The sequence below is a fragment of the Limanda limanda genome, chromosome 18, assembly GCF_963576545.1.
Source record: "Limanda limanda chromosome 18, fLimLim1.1, whole genome shotgun sequence".
Classification (NCBI taxonomy): domain Eukaryota; kingdom Metazoa; phylum Chordata; class Actinopteri; order Pleuronectiformes; family Pleuronectidae; genus Limanda; species Limanda limanda.
Window position 1 is genome coordinate 20,272,977 of NC_083653.1, and position 14,907 is coordinate 20,287,883.

The 14,907-nt window shown below is 40.5% G+C and overlaps 2 protein-coding genes across 2 annotated transcripts in view; one reads left to right on the forward strand and one right to left on the reverse strand.

The window, feature by feature from the left end:
• The first annotated feature begins 1,704 nt into the window (after positions 1-1,704).
• gja10b (gap junction protein alpha 10 b) lies at positions 1,705-5,566 on the forward strand. Its single transcript, XM_061091562.1, has 2 exons — positions 1,705-3,069; positions 5,528-5,566. The coding sequence occupies exons 1-2, from the start codon at positions 1,705-1,707 to the stop codon at positions 5,564-5,566; spliced, it is 1,404 nt and encodes a 467-aa protein (XP_060947545.1).
• A 4,453-nt stretch (positions 5,567-10,019) lies between these two features.
• bach2b (BTB and CNC homology 1, basic leucine zipper transcription factor 2b) overlaps positions 10,020-14,907 on the reverse strand; it is an 87,864-nt gene continuing 82,976 nt past the window's right edge. Inside the window, exons 4-5 of the mRNA XM_061091965.1 lie at positions 13,584-13,790; positions 10,020-12,405 (exon numbers count right to left, since the gene is read on the reverse strand). Coding sequence (XP_060947948.1) covers positions 11,890-12,405; positions 13,584-13,790 — 723 coding nt within the window. The 3' untranslated portion in view covers positions 10,020-11,889. The remainder of the gene's footprint in view (positions 12,406-13,583; positions 13,791-14,907) is intronic.

A 14,907-nucleotide genomic window follows, 5' to 3' on the forward strand; every position in this document is an offset into this window, starting at 1 on the left:
CTTAGTCACAGTGACCATTGCTGGGGAGATTAGCACACACTCAGGGAGGGACAGACCATCGCCAAGAGGCTCAATCAATGCAGAAGAACAAGTCGCAGTAACTTTATTATATTTATTAAATTTATTAAATTAAATAAAAATTGTAGCTGTACCGGCTACATAAGCTTGTTAAATTGATCCTGTTTTACACTTTTTGAAAACAAGTACCCACCAAACAGGTCAAGCCCACACAGGTTAAGCCCACGTTGAACAGATCTTTGGTTGCAAAATACCCTTACTAGACTGAATCATTTGTGGCACAGATATCCAGCATAAAGGAAATGTTGTTATTCAAAAAAAAGCTACTTGAGTTGATCAACAGAGAACTAGAATGTCACTCAGTCGAACTCATCCCTCCACTTAGGCCCAACAGTCTCTCTGAACTCAAACAAGCTGCACCAAGTTTCACACACCTTTGCCGGATTTATCATTAACTGTAAAATGGGGAAACCGGTAAAAAGCGCTACGTTAAAGAAAGTGAAAAATTCCCTCATCCGCCCTTGACCTGGATCTACACCAAAATGTTTACAACATCCTTCCATTAAGTTTCATTGAAATCCATCCAGTTGTTTTTGTATAATCTTGCTTTTAAACAAACAAACAAACAAGCAGACAAGGATGGAAACATAACCTCCTTGGTGTTTATAAATATTTTTTTTTATGCCCCACAGAGAAATTTAAGTGCAATGATTCCATAGAATCGGGTCAGTCAGTCCTCTATCAGAAGACCTGTCTGAGCAGGAACTGTGCAATATTCATATTATGCATATTATTTCCAACAATTGTAAGCTCTGTGCACCCTCTCTGCCTCTACTTGTGTTTAAGTATAGCTTTTGAAGAGAGAGAGAGAGAGAGAGAGAGAGAGAGAGAGAGAGAGAGAGAGAGAGAGAGAGAGAGAGAGAGAGAGAGAGAGGTGCTCAGTGCATGATGGGCGCTCCCCCTGCAGTGTAGGCCTATAGCAACATAAGTAGAGGATGGTTCAGGGCTCACCTGATCCAGCCCTAACCTTGATTTGCTCCAGTTCCTCCACAAAAGCATTAATGAGGTCAAGTCCTGGCATGATGATAGCCTTCCTGTTCATCCCAGAGATGGTGGGTGGAGTTCAGATCAAAATGAAACCAGTTGATCTCTCCCACACTAAACTGGGGAAAACATATCTGCATGTATTAACTTAAGCCATGAGGTTGAAAGTATACTGCTGCATGTATATCCAAATATGCTGTGGCAGCCTCATTGGAACTAATTTATGAGCAATAAAGTTGAAAACAATGTCCATGGCAGCGTATTGACGTTTCAGTTTGTGCTATTTGTGTTGTGTCCTGTTCAAAGCAGCAGGGTGAAGCTAACCTCAGGGCATTATAGGGTCATGTGGTGGATCAATCACGTCAAACTGGAGTCCTAGTTTGCTACTGCACTGAAATAGTGTCAGCTATACTGTGCAGAGGGGTCTCGTCTGTCTTCAAGGGATGACAGTTGAGCTCAGACGTCCCTCAAATGAAACTGCTCTTTTACAGTGGCTTCACACTGAAGCGCCAGAGATAAGGACCCTAGAAAGCATGTAAGTGAAACATTTTTTAAACAAATTTTTACAATCCCATCTGATAAATGACTAAACTACTCATGCTTTTCTTTATTCGACGACAGCTAATAATAATGTGACAGGAGATGGGGGACTGGAACTTATTAGGAAGCATTTTAGAAGAGGTCCACATCCATTCCACCATTGTTGGGAAGGTATGGCTCACCATCCTCTTCATTTTCCGGATGCTCGTGCTCGGTGTTGCAGCTGAGGACGTGTGGGACGACGAGCAGAGTGAGTTTGTTTGCAACACAGAGCAACCTGGCTGCAAAAACGTCTGCTACGACCAGGCTTTCCCCATCTCCCTCATCCGCTACTGGGTCCTTCAGATCATCTTTGTGTCCTCTCCGTCTCTGGTCTACATGGGTCATGCCTTAAACCGTCTGAGGACCCTGGAGAAAGAGAGGCACAGAAAAAAAGCATGTCTTAAAGCTGAGCTGGAGGGGACAGACCCCATCCAGGAGGACCATAAGAGGATCGAGCGAGAGCTCAGGAAACTGGATGAACAGAAGAAAGTAAGGAAAGCTCCCCTCAGAGGCTCCTTATTGCGCACATATGTTTTCCATATCTTGACTAGATCTGTGGTGGAGGTGGGTTTTATTATAGGTCAGTGTGCTCTGTACGGCATTGGGCTTTCTCCTCTGTACAAATGTGAGAGGTTGCCTTGCCCCAACAGTGTTGATTGTTTTGTGTCACGTCCAACAGAGAAGAACATTTTCATGGTCTTCATGCTGGTTATTGCTGGAGTTTCTTTAGTCCTCAACCTCCTGGAGATTTTCCATCTGGGGGTAAAGAAGATCAAACAAAGCTTGTACGGATACAAATATGGAGATGATGAAAGTATGTGCAGGTCAAAGAAGAACTCCATGGTGCAGCAGGTGTGCGTGCTCTCTAACTCCTCACCACAGAGGTTGGTGCAGCTCACACAGTTAAACTGCCCTGGTTTGCCTGATGCTCTCGGAGAGACTCAGGAGCATTCCCATCACAACCCTGCACAGATGTATCTGCAAGGCCAAGCTGACATCCAGGGTCTGCAGCAGCTGGGGGCCATGGAGCGGCGCTTCACTCTCGAGAGCAGGAAACCCTCATGTAGCAGCGATGACTCGAATGGACGTCGCGGCTCAGGCCAGCCGCAGTACGCAGGGCCCCGACCCACAGTGATGGTTGGCCACATGGATATCGCCGCAGCCCTGAAGAATGCGCAGAGGAAGCAGAGCAGGCAGAGTAATTTTAAGGAGCTCAGTGACACGAGTGCTTCCCCAGAGAGCGACCACTACCCCACAGCCAGGAAGTGCAGTTTTATGTCCAGAGGAATGTCGGAAGTCCAGCTGAACACTACATCCGACAGCGCTGACTCTCAGAGCGGAGCAGACCTCGAGGCCCAACACCTCAACCAGGGAGAGAGTCCGATGGTGACCCCACCTCCATCCAGTGGGAGGAGGATGTCCATGGTGAGAACATGCAACTATCATTCTGCCTTGTTTTATCTGGAACCCTTAAAGCAACAAGGGTTGCTAATATTTTTTAATTTTTTTTTCTAATCCTTATTCAAGAGCACAGTCTTTCAGTTTGAGAGCAGGACTCAATAAGTCCACATGCAGACTTGATATGGTATAATATGGGTTATATCATAATTGATGGATTGATTGAATATGTAATGCCTTCACCCAAAACCCTGTGTTTTGCAGACAAATATTATTACTTTTGCTCTTGGTGCTGTTCCCATACGATACAGGGGGAAAGAAAGAAGGCAAAATTTATTTTAATTTTATAGATGCTTGCAACAGTGTTTCCACCACGTAAATAAAATTCTTATTGCTGCTCCATTTTGACCAGCGATCTGCTGGACTTCTGCTCCATGACGCCATGTAGGTGAGGAGTGCAAGAACCCGGTTAAAGTAACCACCTGTACGGGACTCAAAGGCTTTAAGCCAACACACCCAAAACCAGGGCAGGACAACAAAATCCAAGTGCAGAAGAAACTACAAAAAGGATGGAGGCAGCATAAGCTTGAGGAGAAGAGCTTAAGCTGGAGCAGAGGACATCTAAGTACCAGAAGAGTAGATTAGAGTGCAAGCGCAGGCTTTTAAGTTAGCACATTATAAAATCTGAACGTAAAAATCCTGCTCTCAAACTGAATGGCCATACTTTTGAATAAAGAGAGGCGGGGAAAAAACTACCTGGCTATCTAACGAGTTTTGCTCAATATGTCAATGACACAGTGTAGCCCATGTTTGTCCATTTAGACGTTTATAAACTAAATTTTGGGATTTACTACAACAGTTTTTATGCTTTTTTCTTGGTTCCTAAAAAGCCCTTCTGATTGGTCAACTATCCCACTCCTTTGCAATTGGTTAATCTCTTAGTGGGTGTGATGGAAATGTCAAGGCCCATATATAAACAGAGGTTGATCACAGGTAAACACAGCTGTGGCCCAAGTTCGTGTCAGTTGTGAAATACCTATGAAAGCCAAGCTAGCTGGAAGACATGCTACATTTTGCTTTGTGTGTCACTGGAAAAAAGCCGGAATAGTGACCAGATGTGGGGGAACAGTATTTTCGTTAGAGAGAAGGAAGGAAGGATTATTTTTGCTACAGACTTGTAACTTAGTACACAAAAGCATACACACATAAAGCATATGAGAGCACTTCAGAGTGCAGGGGTGTCCAATGTGCAGGATTTAGGATGGTCTCCTGACAGAAATGGAAAATAATATGTACTATTATAATTTCACAAGTGAAATAGACCCAGAAACTGTGAATCCTATAATGAGCTCCTCATCCATGGAGTCTACCATGTTGCATAGCTATGTTTCTACAGGAGCCCAGAGTGGACAAACCAAACACTGGCCCTTGATAGGACCCTTCCCTTTTTTGTATATTACCTGAAGACATTCCATTGGCTGTAATGTGCAACTTCACAGCTAATCACTAAATCCTACACAGTTGTTCATAAATAACGCTAAGAAGCGCTGTTTCATTGTGAAAGGTTTAAATTGCCTGAAAAAATGTCTAATTAAAACATACATATAAAGAGACTGGGGTTACATATTGTTATCTGTATGACTGCCATCAGCTTGTTTCACTGACAACAAGTTCTACCACCAGCTGGACTGACAGTCGATTATTTTCCATTCGGCATTGGATAACACATCTCCATCTAAAAAAAGAAAAAGCTTCCTCAGCACCTCCCCATGGAAACTAACGACAGCACTTAGCATTTGGTATGAAACATTTATGCTGCCAGACAACACTGGTAGATGATAAACCTCTTTACTGGTGTCGTGATTTGATCAGATGGAAAATTCATTAAATTGAAAAATTATTTCGTTATTAAAGATAAAAATCTGAAAAACCATCCTGTATGTCAGAATGAAATACATGTTTATACCTCATTTAAATTTAAAAAAATTGTTTTTATTCATTGCCCTGGTTGATTGGTCGTCCATTGTAGCTTACAACATGAAGTTCTTACTGTAAAATGTATTATAGTTTGTAGTAACAAACATGCTCCACCCACCCTCACACAAAAGTTTCAGGCACAGAAATGTTGCTGCTTTAAGCCGTGAAGAGGTTGACAGAAAAAAATGAACATTATTTATAAAGTATTGTCAGTAAGAACATACAATACATGTCTATAAGGTTTGAGCGGTTTGACCAATTTAAATCAGGTGAGGACTGTAGATATCATGGGATCTGAATTGAGATGAGACACTGGTTACCATTCAAGTGAATCACATATCTGTGTGAGTGCTGTGTAAGAGAAACATGTTAGTGTCTGAGACAGGATAATAAACTGCAATTTTTACACATTTCTTTCTTTCTTTCTTTCTTTCTTTCTTTCTTTCTTTCTTTCTTTCTTTCTTTCTTTCTTTCTTTCTTTCTTTCTTTCTTTCTTTCTTTCTTTCAGAGCATGATTCTGGAGCTGTCTTCAATCATGAAAAAGTAAAGTGCTAAGGAAAATTTTGGGTCCGAGCCAGAGGATGAGTTAAAGGAGGGGATGAGGATCCTGATTGCGAAGCAAATATCCTGTCTCTCAGCTGCAGCTGTGGATTTCGACAGTATGTTTATACAGTATGTATCGTGCATGAGCAAATGCTTCAGTTAAATTTCAAAGAATGAAGATGCCTAATAATTTGCTTCACACCGACGCTGTCTCCAGCAACTGCTCATAAAATGAGGCCAAAAGTCTTGACAGAAGATTGTAATTACAGATTGTGGAATTGGTGACCACAGTTCTCTGAACTGGTGTTTATGGTTTATCATACTGAATGAGCTGCAGAAAAAAAGGACTCTTCAAATTTAGCATTTGTTTTGACCAAGGGTCGCATAATATTGTTTATAAAGATGTCTTGAAAAATGAAATCATGAAATTTGAGCTGTTATTGCAAATATTTCTGGTGTCCTGTTGTTTTTTTCTATTAAACTCTTTCCCCTCTTCAGCTGGACTGAACTGTTTTGTCTGACTTGTGTTTTGTTTTATTCTGGAGGGATTTAACTGCAGCATGAACACAGCAAACTGAGCCTGTTGGCCTCTGTTCACATCAAGATACAATATCTCAACAGCGTCTCAGTCCAGGACATATTAAAACTGTATTAATTCAATGTTTGGTACGAAGCAACATTTTTCATATTTTGCACATAAACAAACAATCACAAACACAAAATATGATATGCATGTTTCTTTATTTCATAAAGAGAAATGGTGTCTAGACAAAAAAGTCGTTTAGATAACACTAGCAATTGAAATTAATGAAAACTGGGTTTGCACAATACAGTATTTACAATGGTTATTAAGTCATTTTAATTAATTAGGGTCATGTAGCATTTAAAAATTATAAAGGTAAGAACTCTTAGTAGAGAATAAGCAAATAACAGCTATTTCGAATTGACAATATTAACACAAAACAGTCATCTAGAAAAATGAAAGAAAAAACAACAACTTGAACTACAAGCTTAAGAGCTATTACATTAAAAATGATGCACCAAAATTGACTAATACAATAATCCATATAATCTGTGTAAAAAGCATGTAGAAAAAACACCTGATGCAGTTTGCTGATACAGTCATTGACCAGTTATGAGAGGTATGAAGGATTTCACAGGTAGATAAGTGTGAGAAAGTCCGCTCTGGTGACTCAGGGATGGGGGGCCCAGGCCCCTGCATACACTCACTTCACTTGAATGTGAACTATGGCCTCTGCACGTTCTAAGGCAAATATCGGAGGTGCACTTGTATTCATGTAATGCTAACCCATCCAAAAAGTTGGATTAAAGACAAGGTGAGGAATCTCCATCTTTGTGTCTTTACACAACACCAAGAACCAGTCTAATTGAACCAAGTGATTTTTACATGGCAAGAATTGATCATACATGACATGACACCTATTTGTAAACATATTCCATTTCCATGTTTTATCTTCAATGAGCTCAGCCTGCGCATTCAACAAGGGTACCAGATGTTTTTCTTCTTCTTCTCAGTAAAGTCGAGCAGTATGTGAGAAAGGCAGGATTTTGTTCATATTCTTTTGTAGAACAACCTTTGGAGTTGAAAAGCCAGTGTTTGTTTCAGAGAAGCAGCAACAAAAAAACTATAAAAGACAAATACACAGCAAAAAATGGTGAGAGCATTCAATTACAGAGGTACAGCAACAGCGAAATTGTTCACTTAAATCAATCTGTTGTAATATCTATGCACAAATGGGTCTGGCCTGCACCAAGTAACCTGAAGGATTCCCCAATTCTCAAATTCATTCATTCATTTAAAGTGTTTTTTCTAAACTTGGAGTTATTTCTGTAACTTCATTGTAAAGATGCACTTATCAGTATTTATAATCAATGAAATGTGAGAAAGTTAGCTACTAGCTGATGAACATAGCAGCACCATAGAACTTAAGAGCCACGTCCTTTCTCTAAGGAGCTAGAGGAGACCAAAACAAAGCTAAAAAGAGAGTGGATATAACATACATTAAAATGTACACAAATATTTAACGTTGTTTCTGCTGGATGTGTAAATGAGCCAAATCAACCCTGTGATAGAAAATATGCCTGTTTACTTGTTCTGCTGCCCCCAAGTGGCCGAACAAATCAATGAATGCGGCTTTAAATGATATCAACATTAGCGATAATTTCTAATGGATTATGTTTTACTTGAAAAAGCTCAAAGTCAAACAATTTGAATTTGAGTACAGAGCAGATTTAAATGCTCGACTCCCTGAGCAACTTTAGTAGTTGTTTCACCCAAAAGACAAAAAACTTTTTGTCACCTAATGTACTGTGTCTTGTTTTCATTTGCCAAAGCTCTGAGGCCGACAAAACAAAACAATGGAGGCGACTGGAAAATTGGGGTTGTCTACATATTCATTGGAGCCATAGAGCTGCACAATTATCCGGAGGGGCAGGGCAAGGAGCTTTTTTTTCTCAATGTAGTTTTCCAGTGACATGAGCACCATAAACAAAATTCCTCTATTGTTTCATTAGTAGAATGGAAGAAGAAATCTCAAGAGACAGATTTCCTCAGTCTCCAGGGTGTAAACCAGACAGTTTTTTCTGGAATCAACCACTGAAGCTGAGGATGGATGGAGGATTATGCTGTAACTTTACCAACCCCTCAGTGTTGGGGCCTGCAGCAAGACTCAAAGAGCTCAGGATAAAAGGCTTTTCTGCCGGGAGAGTGTAATTCAGAAGTGTTTGTTTGTCTGCTTCTTCCTCTAGGGTTTGTTAAGTTTAATTAGCAACACAGAGAAGGTCTGTGAGGGTAGGGAAGTTCTTCATTGTAGCATATCAAGGACATCTCAAGGCTCCTTTGTTACAATGGTTACAAGACAAACTTAATGAAAGAACTTTCTCCAGACAGAAAAACACAAGGTGAGAGAGTCTGTGCTCCCCAATGCAGCACCAGGGTTCTTCATTTTAACATCAAGCATATGAAAAAGCACACAAAAAGAAAATGTTTGCAGAGAAGAAGCTTCTGTAACGATTTTCTGGCTTTAACCCGGTAGAACCTCCACATGGTAAATACTGTTCTGCTTCAATTACAAGTACAAGAATGAAAAAAACATAAACAGTAAAAAAAAAGGGCTGAGAACAAGAGAAACCGCACCAGTTGACGAATAATCACTACTGCTCTGCACCCAGGCTGTGCCCCCACGTATGTACTGTGTGTGTATCATATGTATGTGTGTGTGTACTGCATGTGTGCATGTGTTTGTGCGCTTGCGGGTCAATGTACTCTACAAAATAGAGACCGGTCTTATAACAATTTAAAAACAGGTTCATAAAATACACTTAGAGTCATGTCAGATCATTTTCTAAACTACTATTTTTAAGTCAAAAAATTTACATCAGTAAAAATCAGGGCTAAAACTTCAAAATATTTTGTTCAAACTTTAAAGCCCGAGTCCGAAATCTATTTGGCAACAACATGTCCACATACATTTTTCAGGGAATTCAATTTAAAGAGTAACAAAACACTTCCAGCAGCACAACTCATGTACCAAAGTAAAATCACAAAACTGGGTGAGGGAGTTGGTACATGTAAGGGGGTGTGGCTTGCTTAGCTTATTTGTACCCTTATCTTACCTGCTATAGAATATGTTCATATTCACAGGTCATTAGTATCTACTACAGTGCTTTGTATTAGAATAGGGACCTTGTATGATAAGTACATTTAAATATTCAGCAATGACTGTGCATGATTCACACAACACATTATTTAGCTAAGTTATGTGACCAGCATTTTTAGTAAAAGACTAAATGTGATTTTGTCAGCGCTCCGTAGATGCACTGAATGGTTTTATCTGTATTGCTAACATTTATTTGGTTGTATAATTCCAATTTACAGTATGTATACACATATAATATTTTTGTTTGTCTAATTAAATAAAAGAAATCTGTTTAATGTTTTTGTATACTTACAAATTATAATATGTTATATATAATATAACTGTTGCTTCAAGCTAATGTTGTTAAATGACTACATGTTTGACTATGTAATACAGAGTACTGTAGTAGATACCAATGGATAGTAACATGTGAGAGAAGGGTAAGAGAAGCCAGTGGAACCGTGGCAGACATGACATTAGTTTATGCTTTCTATTAATCTCACATGAGCTCTAATAGTCTAAGAGGAGTGCCATTTTGGATTGGGGCTTTAAAGAGCAACGAACAAAGTTTCACATTCCAATTGAACTCCACTTTTGCACTAGAGCGTAAAAGATAATTCAGCTTGTTTATACATAGAAATATATATAGATTTATATATAGATTTAAAAAGAATCATTTTAAAAGCGAACTGCTCCGCATAGGACTTGCAAGGAAAAACAGAAGCTGGACAAACTAACTAGGCCAAACAGCTATAGGCAGCATGCACGCACATCACAAAGTAGATGTTCAAACAAATGCACTATCAGGGCAAACATGTTTCTATTTTATATGATTGTTGCTTAATCGTTCTGACGACGCTTACACTGCTTTCACGTCCAATGAATTCTGAATTAGCTTATTCAAGTCCTAAAGACAAACAAATACAAGGTGTGAACACTCTTCTTCTAAAACATTACATTCCTTTTGGATTTAGGTTTCAGATACGTCTCCTTCCTTGAGATTTTCTTTACTGTATATTCATATAATCATATCAACGTGATTTTTCTTCTTGAAGTGCCAATTTAAGTGCTCCAGTCTCAGACTTTTTCTGAAACAAAGACAAAGCGCCTCATTGAAGTGCTAAATGGCTCCGTGGCCGGAAAACAAAGTCTGAATAAAGTCCAATTTACTGATTTCTTAAAATCTTTTTGTCAAGAGGTTTATAAATTATTCAGGATCAATTTGAAAAAAAGGAAAGTATCTGACACACCGATGATGGCTGCAAACGGCAACACTGAAGAAACCCAAAACATGTCTGCGCGAGTTCACACGAATAGCATCTTTAAATACTGATAAGAAATAAGATTTACCCCAAAAAACACAAGTCAAATTCACATTTAAAGAGGAGTCAAAGGTGGAGAGGAGCAGGCCTGAGCCGCGCATTACAGAGAACATCTTGAATGTCTAACTTTTATACATGCATGGGGCTTAACAAATTTACACGGGTGTTGACGCATGTGTCTGTATGTGCTGTTGTGTGTGTGAGTGTCTACATGTGTATCGAGCTGATTTCCTGAGTATAAGAACACCCACCATGACGGGGAATATTCATTAGGCAGGACAGGAAACAGCAAAGCAAAGATTTTCCCTTAGCAAAAAGGTGCTTGATATAACCCCGGTGAAAAAGAAACATCTAAGCCTCTACCTGTACAAAATCACTGTTACAGTCATCATGCTCCAGACTATGTACAATTCTGCCAAACAAGCACTTGAAAAGTCAGTCACTGTTACAACACCCAAATACAATGGTATTGCTGATGAGTGGGAAATAAAAAATAGTCATTTAACCACCTGCAAAAAACATTTTTTTTCCTTTCAATTCAGTGCTGAGGAAGGCAAAGGAGGAATGTTTTCGGTTGCAGCCTGTACAAAGTTCTCCTGTACAGAAATACAAATGTGAGACGCTTGAAGACGCTTTTTTTTTCTTCTTTCTTTTTTGCATATGAACATTTTACAGTCTAACTGCATCGTTAACTTCCTCGTGTACAGAAACTGTATTCTCATTTTTCGTGAATTCGGTTGAACATTCAGAGGATTTGTTTTATTTCTATTCCTGAGTTTGAATTGCTGTGACGAAAAGGGCCACTAAGATATAGTGAGAGAAAGAGACCGCAGAGAGAGAGAGAGAGACAGGGAGAGGGTGAGACAGAGAGAGGTAGAGAAGATTGTTAAAAAACAGAGTGGGAAAGAAAGAGAAGGAGGCGGGAAAGAGAAAGGCAGAAGCAGAGATGCTGTTGGTACACAGAGCGACGCAGAGAGCTGCTGTTTAGGTCCAATGAGGTTGAACTGTGACGAGCGACACATGAAGAGCAGAGTCTCCACTGAAGAGGTTGCTGCTGGGCCGAATGTAGCACCATTGTAAGGGTTTGGTGAGAAGTTCCCACTCTGTCATAATAAGAGGAAAATACCTGGAGAACAGTATTGCTGCTGTTAAGACAACTTTAGTGTCAACCGTTCAAAACAAACAAAAACAAAATAAAACAGCACAAAAAGACATAAATACATAAAAAGCTTGTTTTTCAGTGAACACTGGGAGAGGCCGACATCTCAACAACCCTGACAGAGGGTTTGTCTGAAGAGTAAAATTAAATAATAATAAAAAAAAAACAACAACACAGAGAACCACCACTACTGAGCAATGTCCTTCCTTGGCTGCTCGTCAGTTGTACATTTGTCAGTCATTTCCTGGCAAAAATCAACTGTTACCGTCTGTTTGTTTTTTCCAGTGGACAGCCCTGACTTTGTGAACAAGCTGGCGTCTTGGCCGTCCATATCTTTCACAGCCCCGTTCCTGACGGCCACCTCAGGCTCGCTCTCCAAGGGGCCGGGGGACCCGTGGAAGCTCGGTTCCGGCGTGGCCGAGCCTGAGTGGGTGGTGAGGTCGATGCTGGTGGTGAGGGGGCTGGTGTTGGTGCCGGGGGCGGGGCTACAGGGGGGATCGGGCTCGTGCCCAGCATTGTTGCCGGCAATGGAGTTGGCGGGCCGCAGCACGGGGCAGTAGTGGTTTAGAGACTGGACCTGCTCGGGGCTCAGCTGGACGTCCCGGCACACTTCCTGGGACAGGCAGGAGAAGTTCTCCCACAGCTCCCCCATGCACGCCTTCAGCTGGTTCCTCTCTGTCAGCAACTTCTCCTTCTCATGCACCTGCACACACACACACCAACACACACACACAGAAGATGGCCGGTTTTAAAGTTGCACTTTGTTGAATTGCATTACGTTGGTAGTGTTGTAGGTAGCTAATAGGAGGACATCTTGGACATAGCATTAATAAAAAGTTGATTGAGCAGGCGAACAGTGCTCTGTAGCATTCGGCGGGAGCAGGGGGGGGGGGGTGCCTTCAGTTCGTCATCCAATCAACAACAGCAGCCGTAGAAAAATATTGTTGGCATCTTGTTCATTATTTTTATACATGACTTCTCAAATATAAGTCCAACATTTGGTATGTCTGATTATGTATAACTTTGGGATTTCCATTAAAAGTTATGATCATATTCTGAGATACTGAAAAATGTTTTGTTGTTGTGTGAAGCTGCGCTGAATGTGAAAGATGGTAATTTTACAATACACTAAACATTTGCCAATGTGTTGTTATTTAAATTTGCAATGATATCCCCAGTGTACAGTTCACTTAGTTTACATTGTTTTGGGGTTTGATTATTTTCTCCTCATCTAGACTATTCTTGAAGTTGGATGGAAATGCGACAGAACCAGTATCAGTATCTGAAATGTTCCAGATATGGAAAGTTTAAAGTTTTCTTCATGCCATTGAAAAGTGCAGAGAATAATTTCAACATTTCTGCTTCAAAAGCTTCAATTCAGCCTCATTGTACAAATAAAATCAATACTACGGGGGTGTTGTGTCTGGTGTTGTTGCAGTTCAGATGTCCTACCACTAGAGGTCCACACATCTCATGATCCCTAACGTCCCTATGATATCCTGAACATTTTTCTTTCATTTTTCTCTTTCTTAATTTTTGATTATTATGAGGTTATCAGGAAGTCAGTCGTGGGAGCTGTGCTGTTTAAAGGTTGTTTACGATACAAGTTTATTGTTGTAATTAATACCTGGGGACCTTCAACAGAGGCTGTAACACATCTTGAGGCTGACACAACAAATCAAATCCTCCCAGTTTTACACACTCACACCAGAGGGCACTCTGAAGTGCTGACAGAATGGAGCTGCACCGAACAACCACATTCAGTCCTGAGGTATTTTACCTCATCATCAGTTCATTTGCTGTGAGGTAACTGTTACTCTTGAGGCCATAATGAAGACATGGGGGTCTCATAGTTGGTGCTGATGGAAGCAGTCCACTTACCAGCTTCCTGATCTCACACTCCAGGTTCATGATGCAGTCCAGCTTCCTCTTGCGGCAGCGCTGTGCGGCGATGCGGTTCTTACTCCGCCGCCTCACGTCATGGATGAACTCCAGCTGCTCCGAGGTCAGTTTGTGCATTTTCACCAACATTTGGAAGTCATTCCTTGGAAGATTTGTGATTTGATCTACGGGGAAAGGGAGCTTCACCTGGAAAAAGGACAACAAAGATCAGTCACATCATCCATTAGACAGATTAAGTTTGTTTTATTTTTCAGCAGTAATTTAGATGGATAGACATTGCTCATACAGTTAAAGTAAAAGTGTCTTTTAACAATGTTTAATCTATTAATCCCACAAATACTCTTCTTAACCATGCCACCAATAGGTACATTTTGAAAGGGCTTAGAACAAAGTCACGTGAAAGTTTAGATATAGAATCAATTATTAATTGATTAATTCAATTAAGAATATATTACTGAAACAATTTCACTTTCACACATATGGACATAGAAAAAATCCAGGAAGTCTTGTTTGCATTCCATTTAAATTTCTTATGGTCCTGTAAATCAATGCAGTTGTCAGAGGTTGTGGTTCTTCATGTTACAGGGAGTGAGTCTCTATCAGGTAGAGCAAAGCCACCGTGAGAGGGAAGCATCATGACCTCAGTATTTCCACAGTTTCTGCTTTGAATTTTACAATTTGTTAATAAAAGCTAGTAAAAAGCACCTGTGTGATGTGTGTTGTAATGAGGGAGATTAATGAAGGGTTAAAGCTTATAAAGAGCATTTTTCTAGGGAAATCAATGTACAGTATGACTGTGTGCACTTGCAGTGAGGCAGTTGCCACATTTGACCACAAGGTGGCACAAGAGCACCACTCCACACACAGAGCAGGACTTGAGCGAAGCCTTCAGCTCTGTCCGCCTCAGACTGAACATGTAGAACATTCTCCAGCAGAGGGGAAAAGGTGATCCAAGAAAAGAGTCCCACTCCATCTGTCCTGGAACAGCACGTCTCCATCTGATCGAAGAGTCTGCCAGGATTTGGGGGAAGTGACTTGTCAACCTGATCCAAATCAGATCAGTGTCAGGTGATTTTTGGGGTCATGAATATCTACAGCACTCCTTACTGGCTGCATAACAAAAGAATTAGTGCAATAAATACGGCAGTGATTTGGCAGAGCACAAAGCCCGATACATCTCAGCTAATGTGAGGTGGTATGCTTTTTTTCCTTCTTTTTCTCAGTTTGAAGAGCAACAACAAGTCAGCCTCTCTCCCTGAGGTGATGGCAAACCTTATGATAAGCACATCATAGGCAGATCCAC